Below are 22,283 nucleotides of genomic sequence, written 5' to 3'. Positions count from 1 at the left end.
CCCTTTTCCCAATCTTGATTTCTGTCTCCCTGCCCCCTTCTCACTCTCAGTCCACAACAGAAACCCTTAACAGAATCAGGTTTATCATCACTCACATATGTCCATAGAACCATAGAACATTACAGCACAGAAACAGGCTTTTTGGCCCTTCTTGGCTGTGCCAAACCATTTTTTTGCCTAATCCCACTAACCTGAACCTGGACCATAGCCCTCCATATCCCTCTCATCCATGTACCTGTCCAAGTTTTTCTTAAATGTTAAAAGTGAGCCCGCATTCACCACTTCATCTGGCAGCTCATTCCACACTCCCACCACTCTCTGTGTGAAGAAGCTCCCCCTAATGTTCCCTTTAAACTTTTCCCTCTTCACCCTTAACCCATGTCCTCTGGGTTTTTTTTCTCCCCTAGCCTCAGTGGAAAAAGCCTGCTTGCATTCACTCTATCTATACCCGTCATAATTTTATACACCTCTATCAAATCACCCCTCATTCTCCTACACTCCAGGGAATAAAGTCCTAACCTATTCAACCCTTCTCTGTAACTCAGTTTCTCAAGCCCCGGCAACATCCTTGTAAACCTTCTCTGCACTCTTTCAACCTTATTAATATCCTTCCTGTAATTAGGTGACCAAAACTGCACACAATGCTCCCAATTTGGCCTCACCAATGCGTTGTACAACCTCACCATAACATTCCAACTCTTATACTCAGTGCTTTGATTTATAAAGGTCAATGTGCCAAAAGCTCTCTTTACAACCCTATCTACCTGTGATGTCACTTTTAGGGAATTTTGTACCTGTATTCCCAGATCCCTTTGTTCTACTGCACTCCTCAGTGTCCTACCATTTACCTTGTATGTTCTACCTTAGTTTGTCCTTCCGAAGTGCATGTCATGACATTTGTTTCTTTTTGTGGCAGTAGTACTGGGCAAAAGTCTAAGCACCCTGGCTATAAGCACATATCTGTACCGAAGACTTTTCCCCACCACTGCATATTCTATAACTTTGCAGCACACAGACTGAGAAAGTATCTCAGTAGAAGGTCCAGAAGCTACGAAAACAGTCTGACAACCGAGGGGCCTGATTTAATTTCCTTATTGCAATATATTCTGAGCCTGGAGTGGGGATTGTGTGGGATGGATGGAGGATTCACAGCTTCGGATCTGGAGAAGGATGAATGATGTGGTGAGAAGTTAAGAAATTAGCTGACTGACAGAGGTGTGCAGCAAATATCCCTACAGGGTCTTGACCCAAAAATCAATAATTCCTTTCTCTGAACAGATTCCACTCACCCAAAGCTCCTCCAGCAGATTGTTTATTGCATCAGAAGTTTTAAAGTCATAGAGTACTACAGCACAGATGTAGGCCCTTTGGCCCATCTAGTTATGCCAAGCCACTATTCTCCAGATTCCAGACGCCTTACCAAACTCTGAGGGCTAACAGTCCCAAAAATTGCTCACTATTCAGGACTCCGATTTCTATAGTCAGAGAACAGTGGATTTGTTTTTGGAATAATCTGCCTAAGAAAGACATGAAGTCTGTGTTCTTGAGTTTATTCAAGACAGAAATGCTGTGGGACTTTTGAACATTAAGGGTTTTGAGGGATGTGTGTTTAATGCAGGAGACTGCAGCTGAGGTGAAAGATCAGTTGTGACCCCAAATGAAATTTCTGTTCTGCTGACTCCCAAGGTTTGTGAATCGATTGAGACTGGAGTTCGAGGCCTAGTGTTGTGTGTAGCGTGTCCTGGGATCTTGGCCTGAGGACAAATCAGAAGGCTAGCTGTCGAAGCCCATGGGCTGCAGCCGATGAGTTAATTTGAAACAGAATGTCATAGACTTTTGAACGTTACAGGATTGGAGTCAAATCTCTTAATATTCAAAAGTCCCCAACATTCTGTCTGGAATAAACTGATTGAACTCAGCTGAGAGACTGCAATTCTCCGTGAGTCCACTGGGATTGTCAAAGCCTGGTGTCTGCAGACTTGAGTCCTTGTCCACTGAGGCCTGTCCTGGGGATAAAGGACTGTGTATTTGTGTAGGTGGGAGGGAGGAATGGGCCTTGTTTTTATTTTGTTCGTTGTTGTGTTCTGCTGAACATTGTGGACATGCTACGTTGGCACCAAAGTGTGTGGTGATACTTGTGGGCTGCCTCCTGTGCGTTAGATGTTAACACAAACGATGCATTTCACTGTATGTATGGTGTCAAGTAAACTTGAGTCTTGAATCTTCTATCTGAAATCTTGAGTGACCGATTAGAGCAAGTGGCCAAACTTCCTCCAGCTGCTTTTCTCCTTTACATTCTTCTGCATGTGAGTCAGATTGCCAAGAAGAATCTGTGAGATCAGATACTGACAAATATAGAAGCTTTGTCAGAAGAAGAAATAATCTGAAGAAAGCCCTGCCAGGGTCGCGGTAGAGCCAGATACATTGGGACTTTTCGGAAACTCTTACATAGGCTCAGGATGAAGGGCAATGCAGGAGGGAAGGGTTGGTTGAACTTGGGTTAAAAGGTTGACACAACATTGTGGGCTGAAGGGTCTGTACTGTGCTGTAATGTTCTATAAAAATGTGCCGGTGTAAATTTTTACAAAAAGTGTAAGGGAAATGCTAGCGGTAGAGACCATGATGGAGCAGACCCTGTCTGTCTGTCTGTCTGTCTGTCTGTCTATCTATCTGTCTGTGTAGTGATATAGCAGAGAACAGGCCTTCACCCTACGATGTCCAGCAATCCACCAATTTAACCCGAGCTTAATCACAGGATAGTTTACAATGACCAATTAACCTACCCGCCGGGACATCTTTGGAATGTGGGAGGAGACCGGAGCACCCAGAGGAAACCCGCTTACAGAGCACACTGGAATTGAACTCTGAACTCCAACACCCTGAGCTGTAATAGTGTTGCACTAACTGCTACGCTACCGTGATCTCTGAGCTATAAAATGTGGCCCATCATTGAAAGTATTTCTGTCACCACAGGATATTGCAAAATGTTTGGGAGCGTTGGTAAGACAAGATAAAACTACAGTGTAGATAACACGGCAAACTCCCAGAAACAGTCATTCCATATGGGTCAGATAGCAATTGCCAGAGGAAATGGACAGTTGACATTTGGGTCAAGGCCTTCATTTGGACCATCAGCAGTTCTGGTGAGGCACACCTTATAAGGAAAGTTTGAGCAAGTTGCAGCTTTCTTATTTGGATTGAACAAAGGTAAGAGGTGACTTAATAGAAGTGTACAAGATGATAAGAGACGTAGATTGAGTGTACAGCCAGAGACTTTTTCCCAGGATGAAAATGGCTAATACGAGGGGACATAATTTTAAGGTGATTGGGGGAAAGTATAGGGGGGATGTGAGTGCAAGTTTTTTTTACAAAGCAAGTGCTGGTCTGGGACACACCACCACGGTGGTGGCAGGGGCAGGTACATTAGGAATATTTAAGAGACACTGAGATAGGAAGATGGAAGATAGAAAAATGGAGGGCTTTGTGGAGGGAAGGGTTAGATTGATCTTAGAGTAGGTTAAAAGGTCGGTACAACATCGTGGGCCGAAGGGTCTGTACTGTAACATGATCTCAACCTAAAACCAGCTGTCCAGCTCCCTCCACAGATGCTGACTGACCCGCTGAGTTTCTCCAGCACTTTGTGCGCGTTGCTCTAGATTCCCCACTTTCTTCAAGTTCAAGTTTTTTGTCATCTGACTGTACATGTATACAGCCAAACGAAACAACCTTCCTCCAGAGCACAGTGCACCCACAAAACACATATCACACACACAGAACATGAAACAAAATATTGCCACAAGTTAATAAAATATAATTCCCTGTGCTCGTAGTGCACAGCAAGGGTAAACAGTAAACAGCTCGCTATCCTAGTGACTAGACCTCAGTGGTGGCAGAGGATTCATGAGTCTCACAGGCTGAGGGAAGAAGCTGTTACCAAGTCTGGCCTTCCTAGTCCTGATGCTCCTGTACCTCCTCCCTAGTGGGTCAAAGAGATTGTGGGATCCTCAACAATGATTCAGGCCCTTCGTCTGCAACTCTCCCGATAAATGTCACAATTAGGTGGGAGGGAACCCCCGGTGGTCCTCTCTGTGTTTTTTTTACTGTCACAAACACAGTTCACTGATTATTGAGTATTCTGTTTTCTGCTCTGGTCACTGAGCTTTGACCAGGATTTGACCAGGATTCGGATCTTCAATATGGTGTGTAATTTTTACATCCAGGGAGACAAGGCCTCAGTTCGACATCTCACTTGTAATCTGGAACACAATGAAGGGACTTGGCCCAATTGACTGTTTATTCCTTTCCATAGATGCTGCCTGACCTGCTGAGTTCCTCCAGCATTTTCTGTGTGTTGCTCTGGATTTCCACCATCTGAGAAACTCTTGTGTTTATGTTGGAACAACAGCCAAAGATGTTGTGCTGAAGCCTGAGGTGTGGGATTTGATCAATTGGAGCAATGTGCATTGTTCTGTTTCCTGTGTACTCTCACAGATGTCACCTCCAATGCAGTAAAATAAAAACACACGCGGTTCTGTAGATGCTGGAAATCTTGAGCAATGCACTTCGGAAATGTTGACTCCATATTTCCCCCAACAGACGCTGCCTGGCTGGCTGAGTTCCGTCAGCATCGTGTGCTCAGTACAGTCTCTCCATTATGACTTTACTTCCCCTCAAACTAACTGCCTGTTCTTTTCTCTTTCAGAACACGGACTTCTTTGAAATGATTGAAAAGATGCAGGTACGGAACTACCGAAAATCTCAAAATTGCTTTGAAGTGCAGCATAGCCAGGGGTGGCAAACCTATGGCACGTGTGTCCAGGACATCAGATGTGTTTGAAATGTGATGTGTTTCTGGTGGCTCCTTTTGTTGTTGCTATTTTGGGCGATTTTGTTTGGGGTGGCCTGCAGACAACGAACAACACAGTGCTCGATTGAACTGAGCAAAACTGAATTTGCCTGGACTCTTTCATTGACTTTGTGGGTCGGAGTTTTATTTTCTATGTTTCTCACTCATCTTTTTTTTTGCCATTTGTGGAAATTGTTTTTATTTTTGCATGTGGTGGCAGGAGGTTTGATGTTTTTCTTTGAACGGGTTCCATGGTTTTCTTTGTTTCTGTGGGCAGATGAATCTCAGGGCTGTATACTGCATACACACTTTGATAATAAATGTACTTTGAATCCTTACAAGTTTTGTTGGCACACAGCATGCCCATCGATCTTTACACCCCACCCATAATAAAAAGATACATAATGATTATCTTCAATGCCAAATAAAGCAGTGAATGATTTGTCACAACCCGAGAGCAGTGAGATGTTTTCATGGGAAGCATCTCACACCAGCTTGGCCCAAGTTAGACGGTTGCAGAAAAACCCGACTTGAATAAAGCTTTTTTTGAATTTAGAGGTACAGCACAGTAATGCTAGAGTCGGTTATCAAAAATGTGAGAACAGCACATTTGGAAAGAGGTGAAATCATCGGACAAAGTCAGCATGGATTTGTGAAAGGAAAATCATGTCTGACGAATCTTATAGAATTTTTTTGAAGATGTAACTAGTAGAGTGGATAGGGGAGAGCCAGTGGATGTGGTATATTTAGATTTTCAAAAGGCTTTTGACAAGGTCCCACACAGGAGATTAGTGTGCAAACTTAAAACACATGGTATTGGGGGTATGGTATTGATGTGGATAGAGAATTGGTTGGCAGACAGGAAGCAAAGAGTGGGAGTAAACGGGACCTTTTCAGAATGGCAGGCAGTGACTAGTGGGGTACCGCAAGGCTCAGTGCTGGGACCCCAGTTGTTTACAATATATATTAATGATTTAGACGAGGGAATTAAATGCAGCATCTCCAAGTTTGCGGATGACACAAAGCTGGGTGGCGGTGTTAGCTGTAAGGAGGATGCTAAGAGGATGCAGGGTGACTTGGATAGGTTAGGTGAGTGGGCAGATTCATGGCAGATGCAATTTAATGTGGATAAATGTGAGGTTATCTACTTTGGTTGCAAGAACAGGAAAACAGATTATTATCTGAACAGTGGCCGATTAGGAAAAGGGGAGATGCAACGAGACCTGGGTGTCATTGTACACCAGTCATTGAAGGTGGGCATGCAGGTACAGCAGGCGGTGAAAAAGGCAAATGGTATGTTGGCATTCATAGCAAAAGGATTTGAGTACAGGAGCAGGGAGGTTCTACTGCAGTTGTACAAGGCCTTGGTGAGACCGCACCTAGAATATTGTGTGCAGTTTTGGTCCCCTAATCTGAGGAAAGATATTCTTGCCATAGAGGGAGTACAGAGAAGGTTCACCAGATTGATTCCTGGGATGGCAGGACTTTCATATGAAGAAAGACTGGATCGACTAGGCTCATACTCACTGGAATTTAGAAGATTGAGGGGGGATCTTATTGAAACGTATAAAATTCTAAAGGGATTGGACAGGCTAGATGCAGGAAGATTGTTTCCGATATTGGGGAAGTCCAGAACAAGGGGTCACAATTTAAGGATAAAGGGGAAGCCTTTTAGGACCGAGATGAGGAAAAACTTCTTCACACAGAGAGTGGTGAATCTGTGGAATTCTCTGCCGCAGGAAACAGTTGAGGCCGGTTCATTGGCTATATTTAAGAGGAAGTTAGATATGGCCCTAGTGGCTAAAGGGATCAGGGGGTATGGAGAGAAAGCAGGTACAGGGTTCTAAGTTGGATGATCAGCTGTGATCATACTGAATGGCGGTGCAGGCACGAAGGGCCAAATGGCCTACTCCTGCACCTATTTTCTATGTTTCTACGTTTCTGATAGGCCCTTCCGGCCCAATGTGCCTGCACCAGCCAATTAATATTTAGAAACAATTTTAAATTGTATTTTTAAAAGATTAATAATTTTAAAAAGCTTTTCTAAAATGATTCATTTATTTCAGTCTCTCTGTTATACACATATTAATAGTAAAACAATGAAAACACGTAAATAAGCAACAGATCTCATCTTTTTACCTTAAAATAGTCCACAATTACTGACAGTATTTCAATAATCAACGATAATCTCTGCTCAGCATTACCATGGCATGCAAGAAAATTTTTTAGAATTTGGACACGTGCTCTCAAAAACGTTTGCCATTCCTGACGAAGAGTTTCAAGACCTTTGCAAGAATCATTAGGTAGGCAGAGGACATGTGTAGGCAGGCTTGGGGTCTTTCTGCCAGTTTTACCTCCTGATGAAATTCAGAGCACAGTGTTGCTCTTTGTCACGTTTAAATTGAACTAAGGATTAATTGGTCATTGATCCTGTTCCACAGCTTCTGGTCTACTCAATGAGCCTCCAAAGCTCCTCAGAAAGAGCTCAGTGAACAAAAATTTGCAATCCACCTACAATACCATGTACATCTTACTCTGCAAATGAGTTGAGCTGATTTTAATGGTGCAACATGGATGCTGGAGGCCCAGAGTCAGCCCATCTTGGGGCTGGAGGTACAGAGTCAGTCTGAGGTTGGAGGTCCACAGACGGCCTGTCCTGGGGTTGGAGAGACAGTCAGTCTGAGGTTTGAGGTCCGCAGACGGCCTGTCCTGGGGTTGGAGAGACAGTCAGTCTGAGGTTGGAGGTCCGCAGACGGCCTGTTCTGGGGTTGGAGAGGCAGTCAGTCTGAGGTTGGAGGTCCGCAGACGGCCTGTCCTGGGGTTGGAGAGACAGTCAGTCTGAGGTTGGAGGTCCGCAGACGGCCTGTTCTGGGGTTGGAGAGGCAGTCAGTCTGAGGTTGGAGGTCCGCAGACGGCCTGTCCTGGGGTTGGAGAGGCAGTCAGTCTGAGGTTGGAGGTCCGCAGACGGCCTGTCCTGGGGTTGGAGAGGCAGTCAGTCTGAGGTTGGAGGTCCGCAGACGGCCTGTCCTGGGGTTGGAGAGACAGTCAGTCTGAGGTTGGAGGTCTGCAGACGGCCTGTCCTGGGGTTGGAGAGGCAGTCAGTCTGAGGTTGGAGGTCTGCAGACGGCCTGTCCTGGGGTTGGAGAGGCAGTCAGTCTGAGGTTGGAGGTCTGCAGACGGCCTGTCCTGGGGTTGGAGAGGCAGTCAGTCTGAGGTTGGAGGTCCGCAGACGGCCTGTCCTGGGGTTGGAGAGGCAGTCAGTCTGAGGTTGGAGGTCTGCAGACGGCCTGTTCTGGGGTTGGAGAGACAGTCAGTCTGAGGTTGGAGGTCCGCAGACGGCCTGTCCTGGGTTGGAGAAACAGTCAGTCTGAGGTTGGAGGTCCACAGATGGCCTGTTCTGGGGTTGGAGAGACAGTCAGTCTGAGGTTGGAGGTCTGCAGACGGCCTGTCCTGGGGTTGGAGAGGCAGTCAGTCTGAGGTTGGAGGTCCACAGACGGCCTGTCCTGGGGTTGGAGAGGCAGTCAGTCTGAGGTTGGAGGTCTGCAGACGGCCTGTCCTGGGGTTGGAAGTGTGTCCGTGTGCATGGGTGGGAATGGGTCTGTTTTGCTGCTGTTGTTTTGTTGATGTTGTTCTGTTGTTATTATTGAGGAGGAACTAGTAGCAACCCATACGACCTTACTAATTGTTATGTAGAGATGGAGTGAGCTGGTTTGGGAGTATGAAGAAGGTGAGGCTGAGAGTACGATTGACTTCAGAAGGAGTTGAAATGGAAGAGGATTTTAGGTTTAATGGGGTGAAGAGTGAGGTCCATATTATCTTTTGGGGCAGAGGTCAGGACATGCCCTGTGGAATAGGTCAAGGGTGAATTGATCTCATTGAAACCTACCAAATATTGAAAGACCTAGATAGAGTGGACAATGAGAGGATGTTTCCTATGGGGGAGTCCAGGACAGACGGCACAGCCCCAGAATACAAGGATGTCCCTTCAGAACAGAGATGAGAGAAATTTCTTTAGCCAGAGTCTTGTGAATCTGTGGAATTCGTTGTCACAGGCGGCTGTGGAGGTCAAGTCACTGGATATATTTAAAGGAGAGATTTATCGGTTCATGATTTAAAAGTTAAAGGGAGAAGGCCGGAGAATGGGGTTGATCAGCCATGATAGATGGTGGAGCAGACTCAATGGGCCGAATGGGCAAACTTTGCTCCTATGTCTTATTTATTAGGAATTTGCTGTGGTGTGTTGACATGCAACCTAAAACAACATTCAACAATTATAAAGAATAAAGAATTATATAAAAAATAAGACCATAGACATAGGAGCAGAATGGAAGTTTTTAAGTTGGTATTTATTGGCATACAGCATGGATTAGACCCTTCCAACTCTTCGAGTCACACCGTCCAGCAATCATCCAGTTTAATCCCAGCCTAATCACAGGACAATTTACAGCAAGCAGTTAACCTCCCAGCTGGTATATCTTTGAAATGTGGGTGGAAACCCATGCAGTTGCAGGGAGAGTGTACGAGCTCCTTGCAGGCAGAGCCGGGACTGAGTCTGGGTTGCTTATACTGTAAAGTGTTGTGCTAACCACTATGCTATCGCACTATCCATCCCAAAGTTAGAGGTTAAGGACAGATATGGAATAAAACGTGCATAAATACGTAAATACCAGCAGGTATTTACAATGTGAACAGATTATAAAAATTGGTTTAAAGTGTTTACAGTTCAGTGACGAGGGTAATAGATAAAGGGGGTGGGGGGAGGCCTAACTAGAATGGTTGATCAGATTAACTTCCCAGCGGAAAAAACTTTTAAGATGGTGTGAAACTCTTGTTTTATTAGCCCTATAATGCTTTCCAGAAGGGAGATTTGGGAAAAGGCAGTTTGCAGGGTGGGAACTGTCCGCAATGATATTTCCAGCCTGTTTCTTTGTCCTGGACGCTGTTACGAGAAACGCAGGCTCGTACTGTGATTGTTACTTTAAGAGCGCCTGAGTGAGGCGGGACTGTGACGTCTGTCACAAGCTGCGGCAGCCTGCTGCGCAATTAAACCGAGAGAGAGAGGGGGGAGACTGGAAAAGCTATTGGAACTCTAGTTTGTTGCCGTCGTCATGAATGGGAGTTCCATACTCTCCTCTGCCCAAAAGATTGGGTTGATTAGCGGCATGCAGTGCTCAACGGACGTGTGACTGTCACTTCGTATAATCCATACGTGTGGATTTGTTGGAGTGTCCTGTGGTATCATTTTTGTTGACCCCTCACCTGGAATCAGGTTGTTGTGTGGTAGCCACTCGAAGACGATACTCCTGTGACTGCCACCTGATGATATTTCTAAGTAGTTTTCGGAACAACTTGATGGACAGGATCTTCGACTGTTATTCTGTTTACCCAGTGGGGAACTTGTGGAATTCGACATAATCACCTTCTCTCTATCCTGGATTACAAATCTCTCACCCATCATCTATTCCTTGGATTACCGAACCTTTCTACTTTGCCACCTGAATCTTAAGACTTTAAGAATTGTTCCTAAGCTTGATAGTTTGGGAGCCACACACACACACACACATATATATGCATAACACTGTTAACTTCTGTTTACTTCATTTCAGTTACTATTATAAGTAGATACTAATAAAGATGGTGGTTTTAACGTTAAAACCCGACAGTGTGTGATGTATTGCTGCTGGTACAAGTCGTGCTGTGGTGGTAGACTGCAGGCATTGACCTTTCTCGCTGACCTGTACCGGCGGGTAAATCGGCTGCATGGGACCGATGGAACGTGGAGACCATCTTACAGTCAGAGGCAGCAGAAGTGTTTCTCCTGACAGTGATCAGCAGCTGGGAGGTTCTCCAACCCTCCCCCCACCCATTTGTGACATTCACCAGGAGCATTACAGACGAAGGGCCTGAATCATTGTTGAAGGTCCCTACCACCCATCCCACAATCTCTTTGCCCCACTGTGTCAGGAATTCCAGGACGAGGACTGCCACACCGGGTAACAGCTTCTTCCCTCAGGCAGTGAGACTGATGATCACCCTGCCATCACCAATGTCTCGTCACTATGACACCGAGCTGTTTACTGTTTACCTGTGCTGTGCACTTCATGCATTTTGAATTATGTTTTATTGCCTTATTTATGATGATACTTTGTATTATGTGCTGTGTGAGTTATACGTTTTGTGGGTGCACCATGGTTCGGAGGAACGTTGTTTCGTTTGGTTGTATATATGTGCAGTCAGATAACAAAAAACTCAAATTTGAACTTGATCCTCCCACTTCAAGCCCACCTCTACTTAGCAGCTGTTGGAGGGGCTGTAAAATTGTTATATTTCTTGTAGTTTAACTTTCCTTTGTCTGCTTGTATTTTTATGTAATCACCTATAATTACCTACATGTAATTGTTCTGAGAATTTTCCAGAAATTACGGAACAGTCTGTTTGGCATTTTCCCAGAAGGAAGCTTCTTAGTTTTTGTTAGGAAGTGTCTCACCATCGAATCTGGCAATTTTATAGGTTAATTTTTATCATTGGAATGTGATTATCTCCAGACCAAATAAGAGCTGACCACATCTGCTTTTTCCTGCCGAAGGGTTTCAGCCCGAAACGTCGACTGTACTCTTTTCCACAGATGCTGCCTGGCCTGCTGAGTTCCTCCAGCATTTTGTGTGTGTTGCTTGGATTTCCAGCATCTGCAGATTTTCTCCAGTTTCTGAACTGCTTTTTCCATTGTCTTTTCCTTGCTTTCCGGGCTCCTCCGTCCTGTTCGTTTCCCACTTTTGTATCACTTAATGAAGCAATCATCACCAACAAGTTTTATACCCCATTCTTGACTTTCAAAGAACTTTTGGATCCAAGACAACAGAATCAGGTTTGATATCACTGATATATTCAGGAAATTTCTTCTTTTGTAACTGTAGTACGTTGCAATACATAATAAACGAAAATGTATAATTTGCAATTATATATAAATTAAATTAATTAAATAGTGCAAAAATAAAGCAAAATATATCGAGTAAATGGGTCCGCTGTCCATTCAGAAGTCTGTTGTTGGAGGGGAAGAAGCTGTTGCTGAAATGTTGAGTGTGCGTTTCTTTGACTCCTCCCTGACGGTGGCGTTGAGAAAAGGACACATCCTGGTAGCGGCTGTGCTTAATGACGGATACCGTCTCTTTGAGACTGCCTTTTTAAAATGTCCTTGAACCATAGCCCAAGTGCATAAATCGCTGCTGAAAAGGGTGGTCTCGGGCTGCTGGTACTGGGCTGGTCTGAAATCAATGCCCTGTTAGTTTGCCCTCAATGGAACACACCTTTTATCCGTTGTGACCCTGATGTAAACTTATCCTTTTGTCTCTATTGTGACCACTGCTGATTACCAATGCAAAGCGTAGATTTGACTAGGAAGAGATTTGCCTACTGACTGGTATTTGTATGTTATTGATATAATGTTCTTTCTCTCTCCCTCGCTTCCTGCTCGTGCAACATGACCATCTAGGGATGCAGAATGGACGAACAGAGATGCTCTCTTCCACCGCCTCTCAAAGTACGTGCTGTCCACTGGCATCTTTGCTTAAACTCTTCCCGAGATAACTCCAGGCAAGGTGGTAGGGTTAAGAATTGGCTGGTGTGTCCTCGACATCAGAGAAAGCAGCTGTGAAAGGTTTGGGAAGAGGTGGAGATTTGCTGTCTGGGATTAGGGACCATGGATTGACCCTGGGAGTGCAAGGTTGGTTAAACTGCTAGAAGCCCTTCTCCCCAGTCTGTGCCTGGCTCAACACCAATGTGCTATCCGAGTCTTGGCATGTAAGAGCCATCCAATCTCTGTGCCGGTAAAGGTAATTGCTTCGAGTTCCAGTGTCATAGAGCACTACAACACAGAAACAGGGAAACAAGCCCTTTATATGACCAAAGACATTCAGCCCATCGAATCTGCTCCACCATTCCATCATGGTGGATTTATTGCCCCTCTCAACTCCATTCTCCCTCTAATCTTTCACTCCCTTACTAATCAAGAACCTATCAACCTCTCCTTCAAATATACCCAATGAATTGGCCTCCACAGCCTCCTGTGGCAATGAATTCCACAGATTCACCACATTCCGGCTGAAGAAATTCCTCCTCATCTCTGTTCTAAGGCTCTATTTTGAGTCTGTTCCCTCTGGTCGTATCTCCCAGACTATAGGAAATATCTTCTCCACATCCACTCTATCTGGGCCTTTCAATTTTTGACAGGTTTCAGTGAGATCCCCTTCATTCTTCTAAACAGCAGTGAGTACAAGCTCTGGGCCTTCAAAAGCTCTTCCTACATTAACCATTCAGCCCATCTAGTCTGTGCCAGATCCCATTCACCCACACCTGGTCCATAGCCCTCCCATTCATGTACCCATCCAAACTTCTTCCTGGTCCCATTGACCCCTCCTATTCATGTACTTGTCTAAACTCCTCTTGAATCTTACAAATGAACCCATTATCCACCACTTCTGCTACCAGTTCGTTCCACACTCTCTCCACCCCAACCCCCCCGAGTGAAGAAGTTCCCCCCCCAGATTCCCCATTAATATTTATGTACCTTTCTAACCATCTTCCCATCTGACGTGATTTCCCTCTCTGCAAATTGATGCTGAGATTTGACCAGGTGCCATTTTGTATCTAGAGTCATACAGCACAGAAACAGGCCCTTTGGCCCATCTAATCCATGCTGATCTGATCTTCAGACTAGTTCTTTCTACCTATGCATGGATCATATCCCTCTGTACCCCTTCCATCCCTGTACCCATCCAAACTTCTCTTAAATGTTACAACTAAACCCACATCCACCACTTGGGTCTCCACTTGCAATAATCTACAGACTTCCACCCCGACATTCCCAAGGTTCCTGCCATTTACTCTGTATGTCCAACCAGAATTGGATCTCCTAACATGCATCACCTCACACTTGTCCAGATTAAATTCCACCTCTTGCCACTCTACTCAACTCTCCAAAGGACCTAGTCTTGCCAGATCCTTACAAAACTTTCTTCACTTTTTCATGTTGTCTGTGGTGGTAGTGGCCTCCATCGGTCGTGTCGACCATTGATTATGCATTGTTGCTGTCTGCATAATGCACGAAACAGGGCAGTACAATGTGGGGAGCAAGCTGTTGCCCATGCACCAGCTGATGAATCCAAAGGAACGGCAAAGACTGATAGACTTTGGCTCCAGCAGCATCACAGGAGTTGCCAGTCAGTGTTGAACTCAACGCAGAATTGCCTTTAGGATACCAACTCCAGATTTATTCTCTGGATTTGCTCCTGAAACCTTCCCTAAGAGTGGGTGTAGCCACAAGTCAGCAGAGGTTTGAGATCAGAGTTTTCCTTCTCCTAGATGAGCTGCCAACCATGACTGGTGAGCCCCATCTGCCTGAAGTGACTGGTTTTAAGGCACAGTAACCCGCTTTTGCCTTTTCTCCTGTCAGTAGAAGTGGTTCTGCTGGGCTTGGTAGATCAGCCACACGTGAAGGCCAGGAGCTGGGCTTGGTTGTCAGAGCACAGCAAGCAACAGAACAACAACAGCCCCCTTCCTGCCTCCAAACCTCCCTACCTCCCTCTGAACCTCACTTCCACCCACCCACACACACACGGACAGTCCTCCAACATGTCTCCAGTCTTCCGAAATTGGCCATCATGCTTCCACTTCTGACTTTTGGACTTTTTGATCCAGGTTGCTACCTTAGATCCCCTGTACCCTAACTTTCTAGACCAGACTACCATGCAGGAACTTGTCAAAAGCCTTACTGAATTCTATATAAACCATGTCTACCTCTCTACCCATGTCACTTTTCTTCGTTAGCTCCTCAAAGAACACCCTGTCCTTCGTAATCTTATCCATTCACATTTTATATGTTTGTTAAATGCAAATTAACCACATAACTAAGGTCAAGATAGACTAAGCAGGCTAGGGCTTTTCTCGTTAGACAGAGGATGAGAGGTGACTTGATAGATGTGTAAAAGATGATGAGGGGCATAGAGAGAGTGGACAGCTAGAGACTTTTTCCCAGGGTGGAAGTGACTTATACAAAGGGAGCATAATTTTAAGTTGATTGGAGAAAAGTATAGGGGTGATATCAGAGGTAAGTTTATTTACACACAGAATGGTGGGTGCAAGGGTTGGTGGTAGAGGCAGATACATGATATTTAATAGTTTCTTAAATAGGCACATGGATGATTATAAAAATGGAGATCTATGTAGGAGGGAAGGGTTAGATTGCTCTTACAGTAGGTTAAAAGGTCAGCACAATGTTGTGGGCTGAAGGGCCTGTCTGTGCTGTAGAGTTCTGTGTCCTAAGATCACAACTGAACTACCAAAATAAACTTCTCCAAAAAAAAAGAAATCCACTCAATATTAAAATATTTTACTGAAAAAAGGATCCAATTCTGCCTGCAATTGTTCCTTCAAGAGGGCACAAGAGACCTCTGATACAATAAACAGTCTGCAGCAGGAACTCAGTGAGTCGAGCAGCATCTGTTGGGGGAGAAAGGAATTGTTGAGGTTTCCAGACAAACCCTGCATCAAGACTGAGGGGAGATAGCCAGCAGCCAGAGTTATTTCTCCAAGTTGCAAAGTAGTAATGATAGTTTATTAGGTAATTAAGAATTCACTTGAGATTCATGCAACAGCTTCTAATATCATTCACACTTCATATATTACAGGGAGAACAGTTAGTACCAGCAGATAGAAACTGATACTTTACAAATTCAAAAATACCATGCTGTAATCTACACTCAGTGGCCACGTTATTAGGTACACCTGTAGACCTCACTATTACAACTATCTAATCAGCCAATCACGTGGCAGCATCTCAATGCATAAAAGCATGCAGACATGGTCAAGAGGATCAGTTGTTGTTCAGCCTAAACATCAGAATGGGGAAGAAATGTGATCTAAGTGACTTTGACTGTGGAATGATTGTTGGTGCCAGAAGGGGTGGTTTGAGTATCTCAGAAACTGCTGATCTTCTGGGATTTTCATACACAAACAGTCTCCAGAGCAAGGGTTCTCAACCTGGGGTCCATGGGCCCCTTTCTTTATAGTTTCGGTCCATGGCATATAAAAGGTTGGGAACCTCTTCTCTGGAGTTTAAAGAAAATGGTCTGACAAGCAAAAACCATCCAGTAAGTGGCAGTTCTGTGGTTGAAAATGACTTATTAATGAGATAGGTCAGAGGAGAATGGCCAGACTGGTTCAAGTTGACAGGAAGGTGACAGTAACTCAAATAACCACACGTTACAACAGTGGTGTGCAGAAGAGCATCTCTGAATGCACAATACGTCAAATTTTGAAATAGATAGGCTATAACAGCAGAAAGCCATGCCAACTTCCACTCCTGGATTCAAGATTCTGGATTGTTTAATGTCATTTGCAGTACACAAGTTTAAAAGAGAATGAAATAATCTTAAATCTTGGATCTGTACCCAATAACTTGGCCACTGAGTGTATGTTTATTGTGTTCAGCTTATCAAATTCAGAATTAATAGAACTAAAATTTGGAAGGAGAAGTGATCTTGAATTAATCACACATTCAGGACACTAACAACCAAGAAATAGCTTCTACCCCTGAAATGTATAAGACCATAACAGATAGGAGCAGAATTAGACCATTCAGCCCATTGGATCTGCTCCACCATTTCATCTTGGCTATCGATTTTCCCTCTCAACATTTCATGCCTTCTCCCTGTAACCTTTCATGCCCTGATTAGTCAAGAAATTTTCAACATCTATTTTAACTATAGCCAATGACTTGGCCTCCACAGCCACATGTGGCAATGAATTCCACAGATTCACCACCCTCCGGGTAGAGAAATTTCACCTCCTCTCTGTTCTAGATGGATGTCCCTCTATTCTAAGGCTGTGCCCTCTAATCCTCAACTCCCCCGCTATAGGAAGCATCCACTCCACTTCCACTCTATCTAGGCTTTTGAATATTTGATTGGTTTCAATGAAATCCCCCTCATTCTTCTAAATTCCAGTGAGAACGGGCCTAGAGCCATCAAACGCTTCTCATATGTTAACCCTTTCATTCTTGGGATAATTCTCATGAATCTCCTCTGAATCCTTTCCAATGTCAGCACATCCTTTCTTAGACAAGGGGTCCAAAACTGCTCACAATACTCCAAGTGAGGCCTCTCCAGCATTACACCTCATCATTACACCCTTGCTTTTATATTAAGCCCTCTTGAAATGAATACAAACATTGCATTTGCCTTCCTCACCACTGACTTAACCTGCAAGTTAACCTTTAGGGAATCCTATATGAGGACTTCCAAGTCCCTTTGCACCTCGGATTTTTGAATCTTCTGCACATTTCAAAAATGTCTACACTTCTGTTCACTCTACCAAAGTGTACGACCACACACTTCCTGACACTTCTTTGCCCATTTTCCTAATCTGCCTAAGTCGTTCTGTGCCACATTGCTTCCTCAACACTAGCCGCCCCTCCACCTATCTTCATATCATCTGCGAACTTGGCCACAAAGCCATCAATTCCGATGTCCAAATCATTGACATACAACATGGAAAGTGGTGCCAACACCAACCCCTGTGGAATAGTTGTAGTCACTGGCAGCCAATCGGAAAAAGCTCCCTTTACTCCCACTATTTGTCTCCTGCCAATCAGCCAATCCTCTATGCATGCTAGTATCTTTCCTGTAATTTATTAAACAGCCTCATATGTGGCACCTTGTCAAAGGCCTTCTGAAAATCCAAGTACACAATATCCACGGATTCTCCTTTGTCTATCCTGCTTGTTACTTCCTCAAAGAATTCCAACAGATTTGTTAGGTGAGTTTTCCTTCAGGAAAACATGCTGACAATGGCCTATTTTGTCATGTGCCTCCAAGCACCCTGTACCTCATCCTTAATAATCATCTCCAACAACTTCCCAACCACTGAAGTCAGTCTAACTGGCTAATTTCCATCCTCCTGCCCCTGTTCGTTCTTGAAGACCAGAGTGACATTTGCAATTTTCCAGTCCTCCAAAAACCATTTCAGAATCTAGTGATTCTTAAATGATCATTACTAACATGTCCATAATCTCTTTAGCTACCTTTTTCAGAACCATAGGGTGTAGTCCATCTGGTCCAGGTGACTATCTACCTTCAGACCTTTCTGCATTACAAGCACCTTCTCCCAAGTAATAGCAACTGCACACACTACTACCCCCTAACACTCTCAGCCATCCAGCATTTTGCTGGTGTCTTCCACAGTGAAGATGGATATAAAATACTATTTAGTTTGTCCGGATTTCCTTGTTCCCCATTACTACCTCTCCAGCGTCATCTTCCAGTGGTCCAGTATCCACTCTTGCCTCTCTTTTGCTCTTTATATATCTGAAAAAGTCTTTTAGTATCCTCTTTGATATTATTAGCTAGCTTACCTTCATATTTTATCTTTCCCATCCTAATGGCTTTTACAGTTTCCCTGTGCTGGTTTTAAAAGACCCTCAATTCTCTAATTTCCCACTGATTTTTGATCTATTATGTGCCCTCTCTTTGGCTTTTATGTTGTTTCTGACTGCACTTGACAGCCATGGGAGCATCATCCTCCCTTTAGAATCCTACCACTTCTTTGGGATGTATCTATCCTGTGCCTTCCGGATTGTTCCCAGCAACTCCAACCATTGCTGCTTTGCTGCCGTTCCTGCTAGTGTTCCCTTCCAATCAATTTTGGCCTGCTTCTCTCTCGTGCTTGTGTAAATCCCTTTACTCTACTGTAACACTGATACATCTGACTTTAGCTTCTCCCTCTCAAATTGCAGGACGAAGTCTATCACATTATGGGCACTGTCTCCTAAGGGTTCCCTTACCTTGAGATCCCTAATCAAATCTGCTTCATTAGACAATGCCCAAACAAGAATAGCCTTTCCCCTAGTGGGCTTAATAACAAGCTGCTCTAAAAAGCCATCTTGTTGACATTCTACAAATTCTCTCTCTCAGGATCCAGCACCATTCTGATTTTCCCAATCTACCTGCATATTGAAATTCCCCCCATAACTGTTGTAGCATTTTCCTTTTGACGTGTGATTTCCATCTGCCATTGTAATTTGTAGCCCACTTGCTGGCTATGGTTCAGAGACCCTCCCACCAGGGTCTTTTTACCCACACAGTTTCTTAACTCTGGTCCGTAAGGATTCTACATCTTCTGATCCTATGCAATGTCTTTCTAATGATTTGCTTTCATTTTATTACTAAACCCCACCCTTCCCGCCTACTTCCCTGTCCTTTTGCTACAATGGGTATCCTTGGATTTTAATCTCTGATCTTTGCCACGACTCAGACATTACCACAATGTCTTATCTGCCAATATCTAACTGTGCAACAAGATCAACTTCCTTACTTTGTATACTGTGTGCATGCAAATATAACGTGTTCGGTCCTGTATTCATCACACTTTATGATTTTTGTCCCCCTTTTACATTGCGACTCATCTCACTGCCTGTCCTTCCTCACAGACTCGCTACTCACAGCATTAGTTCCGTACCAACTGCCCCATTCTCCGCCCTATCACTCCAGTTCCCGTCCCCATGTCAAATTAGTTTAAACCCTCCCCACAGCTCTAGCAAACCAGACCACAAGGGTATTGGTCCCCCTGGGGGTCAGGTGTAACCCATCCCTTCTGTACAGGTCATACCTTCCCCAGAAGAGATCCGAATGATCTATTATTCTGAACCCCTGCCCTCTTCACCAATTCCTCAGCCACACATTCATCTGCCAGATCATCTACCCTCACTGGCAAGTGGCACAGACAGCAAGCCAGAGATTAATACCCTGAAGGTCCTGATTTTCAGCTTTCTACCTAATTCTCCATATGTTCTCTTCGGACCTCCCTATTCCTACCCTACAGTATGTTGTTGGTACCAATATGTATCATAACTTCTGGCTGCTCACCCTAGCCTTTTAGAATGCTATGGACCAAATCTGAGACATCCCTGGCAAAATGCCATCCAGAGGTCTCTTTCAAGTCCGCAGAATTTTGTGTCTACTTCTCTAGTTATTGAATTCCCTGTCACAACTGCAATCCTCTTCTAACCCCTTCCCTTCTGACCACACAGCCGGACTCAATGCCAGAGACTCAGTTGCTCCAGCTCCACCTGGTAGGTTGTTTCTACCCCCCAGCAGTGTCCAAAGTGGTACAACTTACTACTGAGGGGAATTGCCACAGGGGTACTCTGCACTGGCTGCCTGTTTCCTTTCCCTCTTCTGACAAGTCACCCAAGTACCTGCTTCCTTCAACTTCGGGGGTGACTACCTCCCTGTAGCTGCTGTCCTCAGTTTCCCGTATGAGCCAAAGGTCATCGAGCTGCAGCTCCAGCTGTCAGACTGTGAACGTGATAACCAAGACTGCAAACCACAGAGCGCTGTTGAAACAGATTTAGATTTCATATCACTGACACAAGTTGAGACATTTGTTACTTTATGGCAGCAGTAATAATATTAAAAACCTATAAATCACAAGAAGTGTATCTGTAAAAGATTAAATTAAATAAATACTGTACAAGTAGAGCAAAAAAAAATGTAGTGAGATAGTATTCATCGTCCATTCAGAAACCTGATGTTGCAGGGAATCACCGATAGCAGTTTACAAACTTTATTGTCCATGTTCCCAATGTTGCTGTAATGGAAACGTTCCTGACTTGTGTTCCCACTCAATTCCTCAATTAGTACTTAAGTACATCATATTACAAAGGCTTTTTCAGACTTGGTCATAAAACGGTGATTATTTTGTGGGGATTTCCTGGAGGGGAATCTTGGCAAAACTTCCTTGTGGTTAGCTTCATTGCTGTTACTCCCAAAAACCCCAACCCAAACCAAACCAAAGCGCTTGAAATATCTTGCAGAATTCATAAATGATGGTGTAACAAAATGGTTTCATCTCTTCTCTTGCAGACAGAAGAAGATTATATTCCGTACCCCAGCGTTCATGAGGTACGACCTTCAGATTTCATTTCCTGACCAGGAGGTAATGACTAGCATATCTAATGATCATAAGACCATAAAACATAGGAACAAAATTAGGCCATTTGGCCCATTGATTTTGCTCTGCCATTCCATCATGGCAGATTTATTATCTCATTCAACCCTATTTCTTGCTTTCTCCCCGTTACCTTTGACACCCTGAATAATCAAGAACCTATCAACCTCCGCCTTAAATGTATTCAATAACTTGGCCTCCACAGCCATCTGTGGCAATGAATTCCACAGATTCACCACCCTCTGCCTAAAGAAATTCCTGCTCATCTCTGTTCTAAATGGTCATCCCTCTATCCTCAGGCTGTGCCCTCTGGTCCAAGTCTCAACTATTATAGGAAATATCCTCTCCACATCCACTGCATCTAAACCTTTCAATATTCGATAGGTTTCAATGAGATTCTCCCTCCCCCCCCCCCCCATTCTTCTAAACTACAACAAATAGAGGCTCAGGGCCATAAAACACTCCTCGTACGTTCTCTGAATGCTACTCGTGAACTCCCTCTGGACCCTCTCCAATAACTAGTATTTCTTCAACATCTGGAAACAAACTTGAGTCTAAATCCTGGCCTCTAAATCCTCAGGAAAATATTTCTGGTCCCTCAGTCTCATGAATGTCACTACATTTACACGGGTATTGCATCTTTAATGTAAAAAGTAGTCCTGATGTCAGGAGCAGATGACTCTTGGAGTTGACCCTTCACACAAATTCAGTACTTGAACTCAGAATCTGAATCAGATGCAGGTTCATTCCCACTGGCATATGTTGTGAAATTTGTTGTTCTATGGCAGCTGTACAGTGCAATACATTAAAATTAAATCTTAGAACAGAGATGAGGAGGAGTTTCTTTAGCCAGAGGGTGGTGGATCTGTGGAATTCTTTGCCACAAACGGCTGTGGAGGCCAAGTCATTGAGTTCATTTGAAATGGAGGTTGATAGGTTCTTGATTAGTCAGGACATCAAAGGTTACAGGGAGAAGGCAGGAGAGTGGGGTTGAGAGGGAAAATAAATCAGCCATGATGGAATGGTGGAGCAGACTCAGTGGGCCAAATGGCCTAACTCTGCTCTTTGTCTTATGGTGTTGAAGTTACTATAAATTATAATGAGCAATATATATTAAAGTGCAAATGTGACAGCAAAATAGTGAGTCAGTGTTCATGGGTTCACTTGCATTCAGAAATCTGATGGCAGAGGGGAAGAAGCTGTTCCTAAAGCATTCAGTGTGGGCCGTCATGCTCCTGTACCACCTCCCTGCTGGTAGTAACAAGACGTGGGCAAGTTCTGGATGGTGAGGGTCCTTCATGATGGAGGCAACTTTAGACTATAAGATATAGGAATAGAATTAGGCCATTTGGCCCATCAGGTCTGCTCCACCATTCCATCATGGCTGATTTATTTTCCCGCTCAATCCCATTCTCCTGCCTTCCCCCATAACATTTGA

The 22,283-nt window shown here is 44.2% G+C and overlaps 1 protein-coding gene across 29 annotated transcripts in view; it reads left to right on the top strand.

The window, feature by feature from the left end:
• The window catches only part of rap1gapa (RAP1 GTPase activating protein a), a 529,693-nt gene that overhangs the window by 404,640 nt on the left and 102,770 nt on the right, over positions 1–22,283 (top strand). For 25 of the 29 annotated variants that reach the window (XM_073032373.1, XM_073032371.1, XM_073032357.1 and 22 more), the window contains 3 exons: positions 4,703–4,738; positions 12,336–12,383; positions 20,761–20,799. In XM_073032373.1, coding sequence (XP_072888474.1) covers positions 4,721–4,738; positions 12,336–12,383; positions 20,761–20,799 — 105 coding nt within the window. In that variant the 5' untranslated portion in view covers positions 4,703–4,720. Of the gene's footprint in view, positions 1–4,702; positions 4,739–12,335; positions 12,384–20,760; positions 20,834–22,283 lie in introns of those variants that run through there. The other 4 variants (XM_073032360.1, XM_073032366.1, XM_073032355.1 and 1 more) reach the window with 2 other exon arrangements.

This window comes from Hemitrygon akajei, chromosome 29 (assembly GCF_048418815.1).
Source record: "Hemitrygon akajei chromosome 29, sHemAka1.3, whole genome shotgun sequence".
In the NCBI taxonomy this organism is placed as follows: domain Eukaryota; kingdom Metazoa; phylum Chordata; class Chondrichthyes; order Myliobatiformes; family Dasyatidae; genus Hemitrygon; species Hemitrygon akajei.
The sequence above is the reverse complement of the archived record's forward strand: the minus strand, read 5'-3'. Positions and strand labels throughout refer to the sequence as shown.